Raw genomic sequence first — 12,555 nt, 5'->3', positions numbered from 1 at the left:
GACTTCGGGGGTCTTCTTCCGGGCACCACCGCTGTCTTCTTTCAGCTCTTTTACCAGCGGCGGCCCGGTCTTCTCTCTTCTTCCGACTTCCGGGGGGGTCTTCTTCCGACTTCGGGGGGTCTTCCGACCTCTCCGCTCTCTTCTCCCACTCTCCGGTTCTTTTTCTCTTCTGCCGGGCACCACCGCTGTCTTCTTTCATCTCTTTCACCAGCAGGGGGCCCGGTCTTCTGCGTCACCTTCTTACCTTCTCGTCTTCTCCTCTTCGATGTTGACTCAACGTTCCCTCCCGCTGTAATGGCCGGTGTGAGGTGCGCTGCGATTTATATAGGCCTCTTATGATGTCACAGTCCCAGCATGCTCCGGGTGGTGACGTCACAGGGGTTCCCCCTCAGACCATTACCAGGCCCTTTGGGTCTGGTATGAATATTAAGGGGAACCCCGTGCCATTTCCCAGGGGACATGTATCAATGCAAATAACGTTTTAAAAACTGACGTTTAATAATGCTTAAAGTAAAACAATAAAATTTGCACTTTTAATTTCTCTCATAGACTTTTAATGCTTTTCCACAGCTTTTCGAATTTGCAAAGAACACCCCAAATTGTTCGCTGTTCGCCGAACGGGCGAACGGCCAATGTTCGAGTCGAACTAATGTTCGACTCGAATGCAAAGCTCATCCCTAATAGGTTACTAGGACCAGCAGGAACCTTGGGTGATGGGGGAATTGCCTGATCTATTTTGCCAATATGACACCAGTGCAGCCTGTGTCATACGGGCACACATTCTGGTTCATGTGTGCTTTCTTAGTACATTAGGGTGCATAAGTGGTGTCACAATGCACCACACCCCTTGATGTTGCGGTAATGGACATTACTACATTGCAATTGTTTAAAGCTATCTTTACTGTACCTTCACAATCAATTGTAGTTTAAATTTCAAGTCTACAATAATATACAATATTCCTGATAGGTTACAGTAAACAGCATTTTTAAAAAAAGCTCTACTTTCTAGCATTTTAGAACCTTCCTTGTGCTATATCTAAATCAATCTGCGGCAGACATGAGAAGGCTCAGTCTTGCCTCACCTAATGATCAGAATATAACATAGCAATTTTGTAACAAAGTGAGAGGCTGAAGCAGGCTGATATGTGTCAAACATTTGTAAACACAGCCAAGAACTGCCAAGGCACCAAGAATGTTATGTCCTTGTCACTTCTCAGCCAACATTTCAGTCCAGGATATAGATGCTGACTGTGGCTAGGACAGCCTTATGGAGAGGGAGAGATGGTAAATACTTAAACGTGTCAAGACCCATACACACTATCAGTTTTCCTGATGGTTTTCTCTTCAGGTTTACCAAAACCATCTAATATGAGGTCAAACCTTAAGCGTTTCAATTTGAATGCAATCAGGCCGGTCCTTGTACTACATGGTTTTGGTAAACCTGAAGAGAAAACCAGCAGGAAAACTGATATGGGTAGATTCACATACAATGGCCTAAAATTAGGACGGCCTAGCCTAGTCTACACCGCCGTAAATTATTTAGGCTATTAGTGATTCTCAAACCACTTACCTTCAAATTTTCGGCGGCGTAGCCTAAAACAAGCGGGCGTAAGCGCGCCTAATTCAAATGACTTGTTTGGGGGCGTGTACTATGGAATTGAGGCTTGACCTCACGTTTTTCGACGTTTTTGCGTACTGCGCATGCGCCGGGCGACTACATTTCCCAGAGCGCATTGCGGCTAAGTACGCCGTACGGCCCTATTGATTTTGACGCGGACGTAAACGATGTAACTCCCGATTCGCGAACGACTTACGCAAACGACGCTAAAAATTCGAACCTCGCGGCGGGAACGGCGGCCATACTTAACAATAGTTAGTCCACTAGAGCATAGCTCTAAATTTAGGCAGCCTATCCCTTACGGAAACGACGTAACTCGACGGTGTAGGCCCGGCGTACGCTCGTAAATCATCGGGAATCGGCGTATCCCCTCATTTACATAATCTATGCCGGCCGCAATGGAAGCGCCATCTAGCGGCCACCAGAAACATTGCAAGCTAAGATAGAACGGCGCAAGCCGGCCTATCTTAGCTTTGTTTAAGTGTATCTCTGTTTGAGAATACACTTAAACACCGGCGTAGATTCAGAGTTAGGTCGGCTTATCTGCAGATAAGCCGGCCTAACTCTTTGTGAATCTACCTAATAGTGTGTATGGGGCTTAACAGTTACACATTGCTTGTTGATTGCGGTTAACATGAAAAAATATATCTGATGCTAGGACCTCGTTAGTTACCGGTAAATGAAACAAAGCAAGGTTGCTGTCTTTTATTTACAATTCTCAGGAAGATTGAACACTAGTATAATTGGTAACCCTTCAAGACAGCCATGTAAGAGTTTTTTCCTTAGTTTTATACACAACCCTTACAGATTCAAGTTCAGTAAATGGTTTATTCCATCTTTTCCAGATAATTATTTTTGTAATCATTTTCTAAGTAGCAATTGCTTAATTAGATTAAGATTGCTAAAGATAAGCGGAACTAATATGGGATAACCATAGCTCAGTCTGTCACTTAATGCGCTGTGGAAACATAGCTTAAGGGAATATTTTTTCAGATTTTATCTATTCTCATCTCTTGCACTCAGATAAAATGTATACTATATACCCGTATTTTAACATGCTAAGCAAAAATGTAAAATGTAGTTGACTTTTTAAATAGTTGTAAACCTAAAAAAAATTTTTTGGCCCTGAACCTCCTCTTCTGGGTCCCCTCCTCTGTTTAGTGCACCGCCATAGTCACTTCTTATGGGGGTGCACCTGCAGGCTGGCTCCCATGCAGTGCAGACCTCTCCTTCCAGGCAACAGCAGGAGCCAACGGCTCTCACTGTTGCAAAGTCACCTATGAGAAGAGAGAGATGGGGATTAGCTGCTGCAGACAGGCACAGTGCTGGATCAAGATAGGAATCCGGTAAGGCTTCATGCACACGAGACGCTATTACAAACGCCTCTAATCTCAGCTTTTCAAAGGCAAAAACCGGCGTTTAAAACGCCCGTTTTTGCCGCGAATTGCGCGGCGTTATGCCGCGATTTGCGGCGTTTTACCGCGATTGCGGCTGTCAGCCTTTATGCACAAAACACTGTAGACCCTCCCCAAGCTCAGAATCATATATATTTTTAACTATTTGTGCCATTTTTAACAGAGAGAGCAGCAGCAGCAGCAGAGAGAGCACTTGCATAGTTCTATTTCATTCTCTTTTGTGAAATGATCCCATAATGAATATATGCCAGGAAATTGTCCTTACGTTGCTCTTGCTGAGGCTTCAACGCCGTCGCAAACTCCGCGAGAGATCCGTTGCCAGTGCTCATCGCTATTGGACCCATCCGTTGATGGCACAGCGATTTTCTGTTGGCTATTTCACCAATATGTACGTCAATCTGCGTACATATCCAGAGAAATTTTTTAATTTTACACGGATGTCAATAGTGACTTTTGACATGCTGTTAGAAAAACTAAGACCCAGTCTGACACGGATGGAAACCAACATGAGAAAGAGAGTGTCACCAGAGGAACGTCTGTTGGTGACGATCAGGTATGTGCATACATATATTCATAAAATCTATATTTCTAGAAGTACATATAAAACTACATAGGTGTCATTTATATATATAAAAAAATTTAGGTAATAGAAAATTTATTTTTTAAATATATAATAATATTCATAAAATCTATATTTGTAGAAGTACATATAAAACTACATAGGTGTCATTTATATATATATATATATATAAAAAAAAAAAGGTAATAGAAAATGTATTTTTTAAATATATAATAATATTCATAAAATCTATATTTGTAGAAGTACATATAAAACTACATAGGTGTCATTTTTATATATAAAAAAATAACTATTTAATGGTAATAGAAAATTTATTTTTTAAATATATAATAAGCTTTTTCGTATTTTTTTATATATTTATTAATTTAATAAAATAATTAATATATTGATTAATATATTATTCTAACACTAAGTAAAAAATATAGGGTCAGATTCACGTAGATTACTGTAAATCTGCGGCGGCGTAACGTATCAGATTTACGTTACACCGGGCGCATAGATATGACGGGCCAGACTCAGAGATAAGACGGGGTATCAGGAGATACGCCGTCGTATCTGCTTTATGAATCTGGCCCATAATGTTTATATTTAATTTACATTTTTTTTTAATTTTAAGCAAATCTAAAAAAAACATTTAATATATATATATATATATATATATATATATATATATATATATATATATATATATATATATATATATATATATATATATATATAGATCTCGATATATAAATCTAGAAAAATCTAGAAAAAAATATATAACTATTGTTTTAATTTTAAGCAAATATGACTGTATTTTTAAATATATTTTGTAAAATATGTATAATTAATATATATATATCTGTCTCTCTCTCTCTCTCTCTATCTATCTATATCTATATCTGTATATATATATATATATATATATATATATATATATATATAGATAGATAGATAGATAGATAGATAGATAGATAGATAGATAGATAGATAGATAGATAGATTGATATAGATATACTTTTATATATAAATAAATGTTAAATATTGTAAATAATATTCAAAACTACTGTTAATATTATTATTTCTAATAATTAGTTTTAATACATTTTATCTGTTTTTCATTTAGGTTTCTGGCAAAGGGTCAGTCTTTTGCCTCACTCCATCATTATTTCTTATTGGGTGTTTCTACAATTTCAAAAGTCACTCGAGAAACCTGTTCAGTGTTGTGGGAGGAACTCCACACCGAAGTGTTGCCAGTTCCCACAGAGTCCATGTGGTTAAAAATAATGGATGAATTTTGGGAGAAAACAAACTTCCCCAACTGTATCGGAGCCTTGGACAGAAAACATATCCGAGTAAAAAAACCACCAAAGTCCGGATCAATGTTTTTTAATTATAAAAAATATTTTTCAATAGTCTTGCTAGCACTCGCTGATGCCAAATCGAAATTCATTTATGTTGATGTTGGAGCATACGGCAGTCAAGGTGATTCTCGTATTTTTAGAGAATCATCCATGGGCCGTCGCATATATGAAGGCCGATTTCAAATTCCGGGTCCTCGGCCTCTTCCAAACACTAATGACCCAATACTACCTGCTGTCATAGTGGCTGATGAGGCATTTGGTCTGTCCGAACATATCATGAGACCATACAGCGGTCAAGGACATAACCATAGTGAAACTATTTTCAACTATAGACTCAGTCGTGCAAGACATGTGGTTGAATGTGCGTTTGGCATATCTGCAGCCAAATGGCGTGTACTGCTAAGTACAATGCAATTAGATGTCGAAAATGCTGTCAAAGTAGTACTCGCCTGCTGTATTCTACACAATTTTGTCATTGATAATGATAGAATATCCACAGATCTTTCACCTCCAAACCCAAATCAGAGCCTTCAACATGTGAACCTACGCCCCAGTGGGAGAGTATTTACAGTTAGAAATAATTTTGCTGAATATTTTGTTTCAAGCGTTGGTAGTGTGCCCTGGCAGGATTCCCATATTTAGTATCTTTATAAAATATGTTTTTTTTTTTAAATAATGTTAATTTTTCAGGTTTAATAAAGGATTACATGTTTTGTCCAAAAAGATATTTTTTGTCAAAAGTTTTACATTTCTTATACTTTTATTAATTCTTTTAACAGATCGCTTCAACGTTGCAGGAGTTTGTTCTAATAAACATTGAAATAATCATGAAATTTCTCCTAAAAATTAATAGTGTGTGAACTTTATAGATTATATATCTTGGCTTAAAAAAAAGGACAAGTATATGTAAATCTATATATATAAAAATTGTATATATATATTATTTATATAATTATATATAAATATATATGTACACACATAAAAAATAAATATATATATATATATATATATATATATATATATTTAAAATTTTTTGTACATATATATTTATATCTAATTATATAAATAATATGTACATATATATACATATGTATATATATATATATATATATATATATATATGTGTGTAGATATATATTTATATTTAATTATATATAAATAAAATATGTATATATGTATATATAAATATATATATATATATTTTTATATCTAAATATATATATATATATATATATATATATATATATATATATATATATATATATATATATATATATATATATTTATATTTATTTATTTACTTATATATCTATATCTATATCTATATATATCTATATATATATATATACAAAAATATAACTAAAAAAATATATAAATCAATATATATATATATATATATATATATATATATATATATATATATATATATATATATATATATATATATATATATATATAGAGAGAGAGAGAGAGAGAGAGAGAGATATATAGATATAGATATATATAGATATATATAGATATATATATATATTTATATATATTTAGATAATAAAAAATAAAAATTATAAGATTATTTATAATTATCTAATTATAATTTATAATTATAAAATATTCATTGACAGGACACAAAAATTCGAATAAATTTTTCTTTATTAAATATAAAATATTTAACAACATGAAAACATAAAAATACTATAATATTAAAACTGTTTATTAAATTTTCTCAAAAAATATATAAAATATGTAAACAAAGTCATATTAAATTCAAGTGCATTTTTTTTAAATAAAAAAATGTAAACCAAAAAATGAACTAAAAGTGCAAAGTTTTCAAACATATAACCAAAAAAATACAATGTTGCAGATCGAAAGAGAGCTGCATTGGGATATACGCTACGCCGCTGTAACTTAAATTTTCAAAGTTTGAATCTCCAAAGAATTTTATTTTAGTTACGACGGTGTAGTGTATCTCTAGCGGCGTAAGGGTGCCTAATTTAAATAGTCGATTAGGGGGCGTGTTTCATTTAAATTAAGCTTGACCCTGCGCCGACTGTACTGCGCATGCGCTGTCCCTAAATTTCCCGGCGTGCATTGTGCAAAGAAAAAACTCTATGACGTAATTTTTAGAAATTAGACCAGACTTAAGTCCATCACGATTCAGCGACGACTTTCGCAAATGAAAAAAAAAATTCTAAATAAATGCAGGAACAACGGTCATAATTAACATGGCAGTCTAACTATTACAGCAAAACAACAACAGCTGGAAAAATGACGACTATTGATAACGTAAGAGAATGCAATGGCCGCGCGAACGTTTTCATATCGAACAAAGAAGGCGTTGTATCTTGTTTTGAGGATTCAAAACTACAATATGACGCGTGAAATCAGAAAGTACGCTGGGCTATCAGTAGATACCCCGACGTACTCGTTGTGTGTATCTACCCCTATAATATTTCTTATAATGTTGTATACGTTAAAAACGAATCGTTGGACATATCATCAAAATTTTGGGGGATAGGCATCCTTTGCGGGGTGGGTGGCTGAACCATACCCGGTTTGGGAAAGGGAGATGAACTTGATGAAGCTCTAGGAAATAGAGCTTGTGATCTATGTGTTGTAAACATAGATTGTTGAGGAGCTTGGGCAAATGATGGACCAGCATGTCCTGATTGATCATATGCCGGTTGCACATTTGCCCGATGGCAAGGCAAGTCCGGTGATGGACGAGAATGCATTTGGTCCATTCTGCAAGAGGCAATGTAAGAATGAATGTTAACCCAACATTGCCTCTCACGTTCAACCTCTAAAGTATCCATAAGAAAATATAGACCACGCAAAAAGCAGGTGCGTGGATTGTTTGGGTTGAGGAAGATGTCACTTCTTGTCCTCTCCTGTCGTAAATCTTCCATTAATTTCATTAGATTTTGTTCCACCTGAGATGGAACCTGGTCGTTCTCTTTTTGTCGACGAACCCTTTTTTGGCTGCGCGGTGGTGAGCCTGTGTTAGCAACCTAAAACCAATCAAAAAATTAACAAAATGGGATAAACATCATGATTTGATATAACTAAACAGTTTTTTCTTTTATAAGTGATAAATTTATCGTTAATGTTATACCTCTGGTGCGACACCACTGGGTTCCAAGTCTTGTGTCACTGTGTCTACTTGAGTTGGCCCTGAACATTCACTATTTATAGGCACTTGCTCCGTTTCATTGTCCGGTGCTTGTGGTGGAATTTCGTCTTCAGATACATTAGATGTTGTCCTTCAAAAAAAATTATCGAATTATAGTTAGCCATGTCAACAGCATCATTTAAAGGGTTAGTGTTTAAGGTTAGCGTTAAGTTTGGATTTGGGCTAGGGTTAATTAAGGGTTAAGATGAAATTACCATTATGCTTATGGTTAATTTAGGGTTAGGGTTATTTTAGGGTTAGGATTAATTTAGGGTTATGTTTAATTTAGGAGTATGGATGGATAGGGTTAAGGTTCATTCTGGGTTAGGGTTAGGGTAGATTTAAGAGTTAATGTTAAATTGGCAGTAGTGTTAGGGTTATTTAAGTAATACCGTAAATTAACGGTTAGGCATGTGTTAGGGTTAGGCTTAAGTTTGGGTAATGATTATGGCTCAGTTTGGCTTTGAGTTAAATTTGCATTAGGGTTAATGGAAGGGTTGGGATTTATTTAGACTTAAGTTAGTGTTAGTGTTAAATAAAAAAAATGGGGTTAACTTAGGGTTAATTAAGGTGTAGGGTTAAGTTACGTTTCGTGTTGAATTAGGGTTAGGGGTGGGTTAGGGACAACTTAGGGTTAGGGTCAAGTTAGGTTCAGGGTTGAGTTAGGGTTAAGGATTAAGGTTATGTTAGGGTTAAGGTTAGGGTTCAGTAAGGCTTAGGATTCAGTTAGTGTTAGGGTTAATTTAGGGTTATTAATGGATTAGGGTTAGCGATAAATTAGGGTTAGGGTTAAAATAACAATAGGGTTACGGTTTGAGTTAAATTAGCATTAAGGTCAGGGTTGATTTAAAGATAGGGTTAATTTATGTTTCTGGTTAGAGTTAATTTCGGATTTCTGATGGGTTAGGAATATGTTAGGGTTAGGAATTCGATTTGGGTAATGTTAGGGTTAGGGTTTAGTTAGGGTTAGTGTTCAGTTATGGTTTTGGTTAGGTTTAGGGTTAGTGTTAAGTCAGGGTTACGGTTTATTTATGGTTAGGGGTAATTTAGGATTGGGGATGAATTATGGATAAGTTAGGGTTAGGGTTAGGGTTAATTTAGAGTTAGGGTTAAGTTAGAATTTGGGTTATGGTTATATTAGGGTTTGATTTAGTGTTAATTTGGGGTTAATGTTTAGCTAAATTAATGGTTTGGGATGTGTTAGGGATTAGTTAGGGTTAAGGTTCTGTTAGGGTTAAGGTTCGGGTTCAGTAAGGGTTAGTATTTGGTTAGTTTTCGGGTTAAGTTAGGGTTTTGGAATGGATTAGGGTTAGCGATAAATTAGGGTTAGGGTTAAAATAACAATAGGGTTTACGGTTGGGGTTAAATTAGAATTATTGGCAGGGTTAATTTAGGGTTACGGTTCATTTCTGTTTATGGTTATAGTTAATTTAGGATTAATGATGGGTTAGGAATATGTTAGGGTTAGGATTAGATTAGGATTATTTTATTGGTTAGGGTTTAGTTAGGGTTAGTGTTCACTTATGGTAATGGTTAGTTTCAGGGTTAGGGTTAGGTCAGGGTTATGGTTTATTTAGGGTTAAGGTTAATTTAGGGTTAGGGATGAATTATGTATAAGTTAGGGTTAAGGTTAATTTAGAGTTAGGGTTAAGTTAGAATTTGAGTTAGGGTTATGTTAGGGTTAGAATTAGTGTTAATTTTGGGTTAGTGTTAAGCTAAATTAACGGTTCGGGATGTGATTGGGATTAGTTAGGGTTAAGGTTATGTTGGTGTTTGGTTGCAGTAAGGATTAGGATTAAGTTAGTGTTAGGGTTAAGTTAGGGTTTGGGATGGGTTAGGGTAAGCGATAAGTTAGGGTTAGGGTTAAAATAACAGTAGGGTTACGGTTGGGGTTAAATTAGAATTATGGGAAGGGTTAATTTAGGGTTAGGGTTCATTTATGTTTATGGTTATAGTTAATTTAGGATTAATGCTGGTTTAGGAATATGTTAGGGTTAGGATTCGATTAGGATTAGGGTTGTTAGGGTTAGGGTTTAGTTAGGGTTAGTGTTCAGTCAGGGTTAAGGTAAATTTAGGGTTATGGTTAATTTATGTTTAGGGATGGATTATGAATAATTTAGGGTTAGGGTTGAGTTAGGGTGACAGTTAAATTATGGTTAGGGTTATGCTAGGGTTAGAATTAGGGTTAATGTAAGGTTAGTGTTAGGGTTAATTAATGATTAGGTATGTGTTAGGGATAAGTTAGGATTAAGATTATTGTTATGTTAGGGTTTAGTTTGGGTTATGGTTAAATTAATGTTATGGTTAAGTTATGATTAGAGTTAGGGTTATGGTTTATTTAAGATTTGGGTTTATTTAGGGTTAGTGTTAAGATAAGTTACGGTTACTATTCAGTCAGGTTTAGGTTTAAATTACGGTTATGCTAAATTTAGGGTTTGGGTTAGGTTTGGGATAAAATATGGTTAACGTTTAAGTTAGTATTATTGTTAGGTTAGGGTTAGGTTTTGGGTTTAGGGTTAGGGTTAGGGTTCATTTAGGGTTATGGATAATTTAGGGTAATAGTTAATTTAGGGTTAGGGTTAAGTTAAATTTAGGGATGGGTTAGGGATAAAGTAGGGTTAGGGTTATGGTTAAGTTAGGGTTAGGGTTCAGTTAGGGTGAGGGTTCAGTTAGGGTTAGGGTTAAGTTAGTGTTTGGTTAAAAGTATGGCTATAGTTAATAATAAATACAAAAAATAAATGGGAGATGAGGAGAGAGGTTGTGGAAGAGTAGGAGGGGTAGGGAAGGAAGAGGGGAGGAAGAGGGAGAAAGGAATTAAGTGGGGAGGGTATTAAAAGAATTGATGAGGGGATGGATGGGGTAACAGAGGACTTTGTGTATAAATCAATTGAAAATTACATATGTACCTATCTATATACTAACCAACCTACCTATCTACCAAACTACATACATAAGTAATTCCTACATACCTACCTATTTACCTAAAAAAAATATTAGTTGGATTAGAATTTATCAAAATGATAACATTTGAATATTGAAATAAATCGTTTTTAAACAACTGTTATGATTAGAACATATTAAATGTATTATTTTATTAAATTAAATAAGGTCAAATGGATTTGTAAATAATAATAATATACACTTATTTAAATAAATAATAATATTTATTAAAAAAAATATATTTAATATAAATATATATATAAAAAAATGATAGCATAAAATTTTAATAAATATCAAAGTAACAATACAAATAAAAAAATACATATACATAAATATATTTAGTTTTACTTACGGTCTGGAGTTCATGGTGTCCCTCAGAAAAGCCATGTGGTTAATTAAAGGGTGCCGTTTGTGAACAGCTGCAGAACCACTTCTCTGTGTCACCTGCTCTTTTCTCAAGTCTTTCTTTACTCTATCATATAGAGACTTCCATCTATTTTTAAAACTGTTCACTGTGCAAGGAAAAAAACAATTGTCAGTAAGTGTAAAGAGTTTACATCCCCAACCAAGCCAAGCCCAAAGCTGTATTAATCCTTACCTCTTTTTTCCTGACTGGATGAGCTCAACTGGTCCCAGTTTTTAGTCAGTTGCTGTGCAATGTCTTGCCAAGTTCTCTGTTTGGCTACCCGGTCCGAATAAAGTTCATGGGACTTGTCCCACAGTTGTGGGTAAGCTTGCACCATTTCTATAAATTGTATTTGAGTAGTATCCGAAGTCATTCTTGAGATCTGTCTCCTTCCACTTCTATCCAAGAATGAGGTTTTTTCTTGGGGAGGTGGCTTGTGGACAAAGGTCAAGAGAAGCACATGTCTTGTGGTTGGCTCCTGGCTACACAGCATGCCAGGCATTCATATGCAAACTAATCACTGATTAGATTATTTTGGCTGAAGGAAATGCAGGTAGACACACATTGTTCTAAGTACAACTTAAAAGTTTAAAATAAAAATGAAAATTTTGGAAAGAGCAATGCTGGTGTTGTTTTCCATTCATGAATGAGTATATATCATCTCTGAATCATCTAAACTATCCACATAATTAATAAATTAGTTTAACTTATTTTTTTTTCCATTTTAAATTATTTTTTCCTTTTTTTTTCTGTGAAAAAAGGGTACCTTTAAAAACGCTTATAAACGCAAACGCGGCTAAACGCGGGTGCCGCGTTTTGCCGCGATTTGCCGCGATTTGCGTCTAAAACGCAAAAGCTGAAAGCTTCTGAACCCAAAATTTGGGGTTTGGAAAAACGGCCCTAAACCCAACTGCTTTAAAACGCCAAAAAACGTGATGGTGTGCATGGACACATAGGATAACATTAAATGTGTTCAGGGGCAGTTGAAAAAAATGCCCAAATGCCTCTGAACTCGAGTTTAGCAGCGTCTCGTGTGCATGGGGCCTAAGTATAAAAAGGGGTAAGGGGCAAATACAAACAC

The 12,555-nt window shown here is 35.0% G+C and overlaps 1 protein-coding gene across 1 annotated transcript; it reads right to left on the bottom strand.

Annotated features, from left to right (window-relative positions):
* Positions 1–6,979: 6,979 nt before the first annotated feature.
* Positions 6,980–12,217, bottom strand: LOC120927047. The gene is made up of 3 exons (XM_040337475.1): positions 11,421–12,217; positions 8,072–8,219; positions 6,980–7,967 (listed from the first exon to the last, which is right to left on the bottom strand). Exons 1-3 carry the CDS (start codon positions 11,453–11,455, stop codon positions 7,413–7,415), a joined length of 738 nt encoding a protein of 245 aa, XP_040193409.1. The 5' UTR covers positions 11,456–12,217; the 3' UTR covers positions 6,980–7,412.
* Positions 12,218–12,555: the final 338 nt, after the last annotated feature.

This window comes from Rana temporaria, chromosome 2, assembly GCF_905171775.1.
Source record: "Rana temporaria chromosome 2, aRanTem1.1, whole genome shotgun sequence".
NCBI lineage: Eukaryota > Metazoa > Chordata > Amphibia > Anura > Ranidae > Rana > Rana temporaria.
Note: the sequence above shows the minus strand (reverse complement) of the source record. Positions and strands in the feature narration are given on the sequence as shown.

Bases quoted from the DNA above. Each gene is read 5' to 3' on its own strand.
- LOC120927047 (XM_040337475.1), bottom strand. From the start codon at position 11,455: ATGGCTTTTCTGAGGGACACCATGAACTCCAGACC. The intron at 8,220-11,420 runs GTAAGTAAAACT...TTTTTTTTGAAG, and splicing joins GACACCATGAACTCCAGACC to GACAACATCTAATGTATCTG. The intron at 7,968-8,071 runs GTATAACATTAA...GATTGGTTTTAG, and splicing joins CCAGTGGTGTCGCACCAGAG to GTTGCTAACACAGGCTCACC.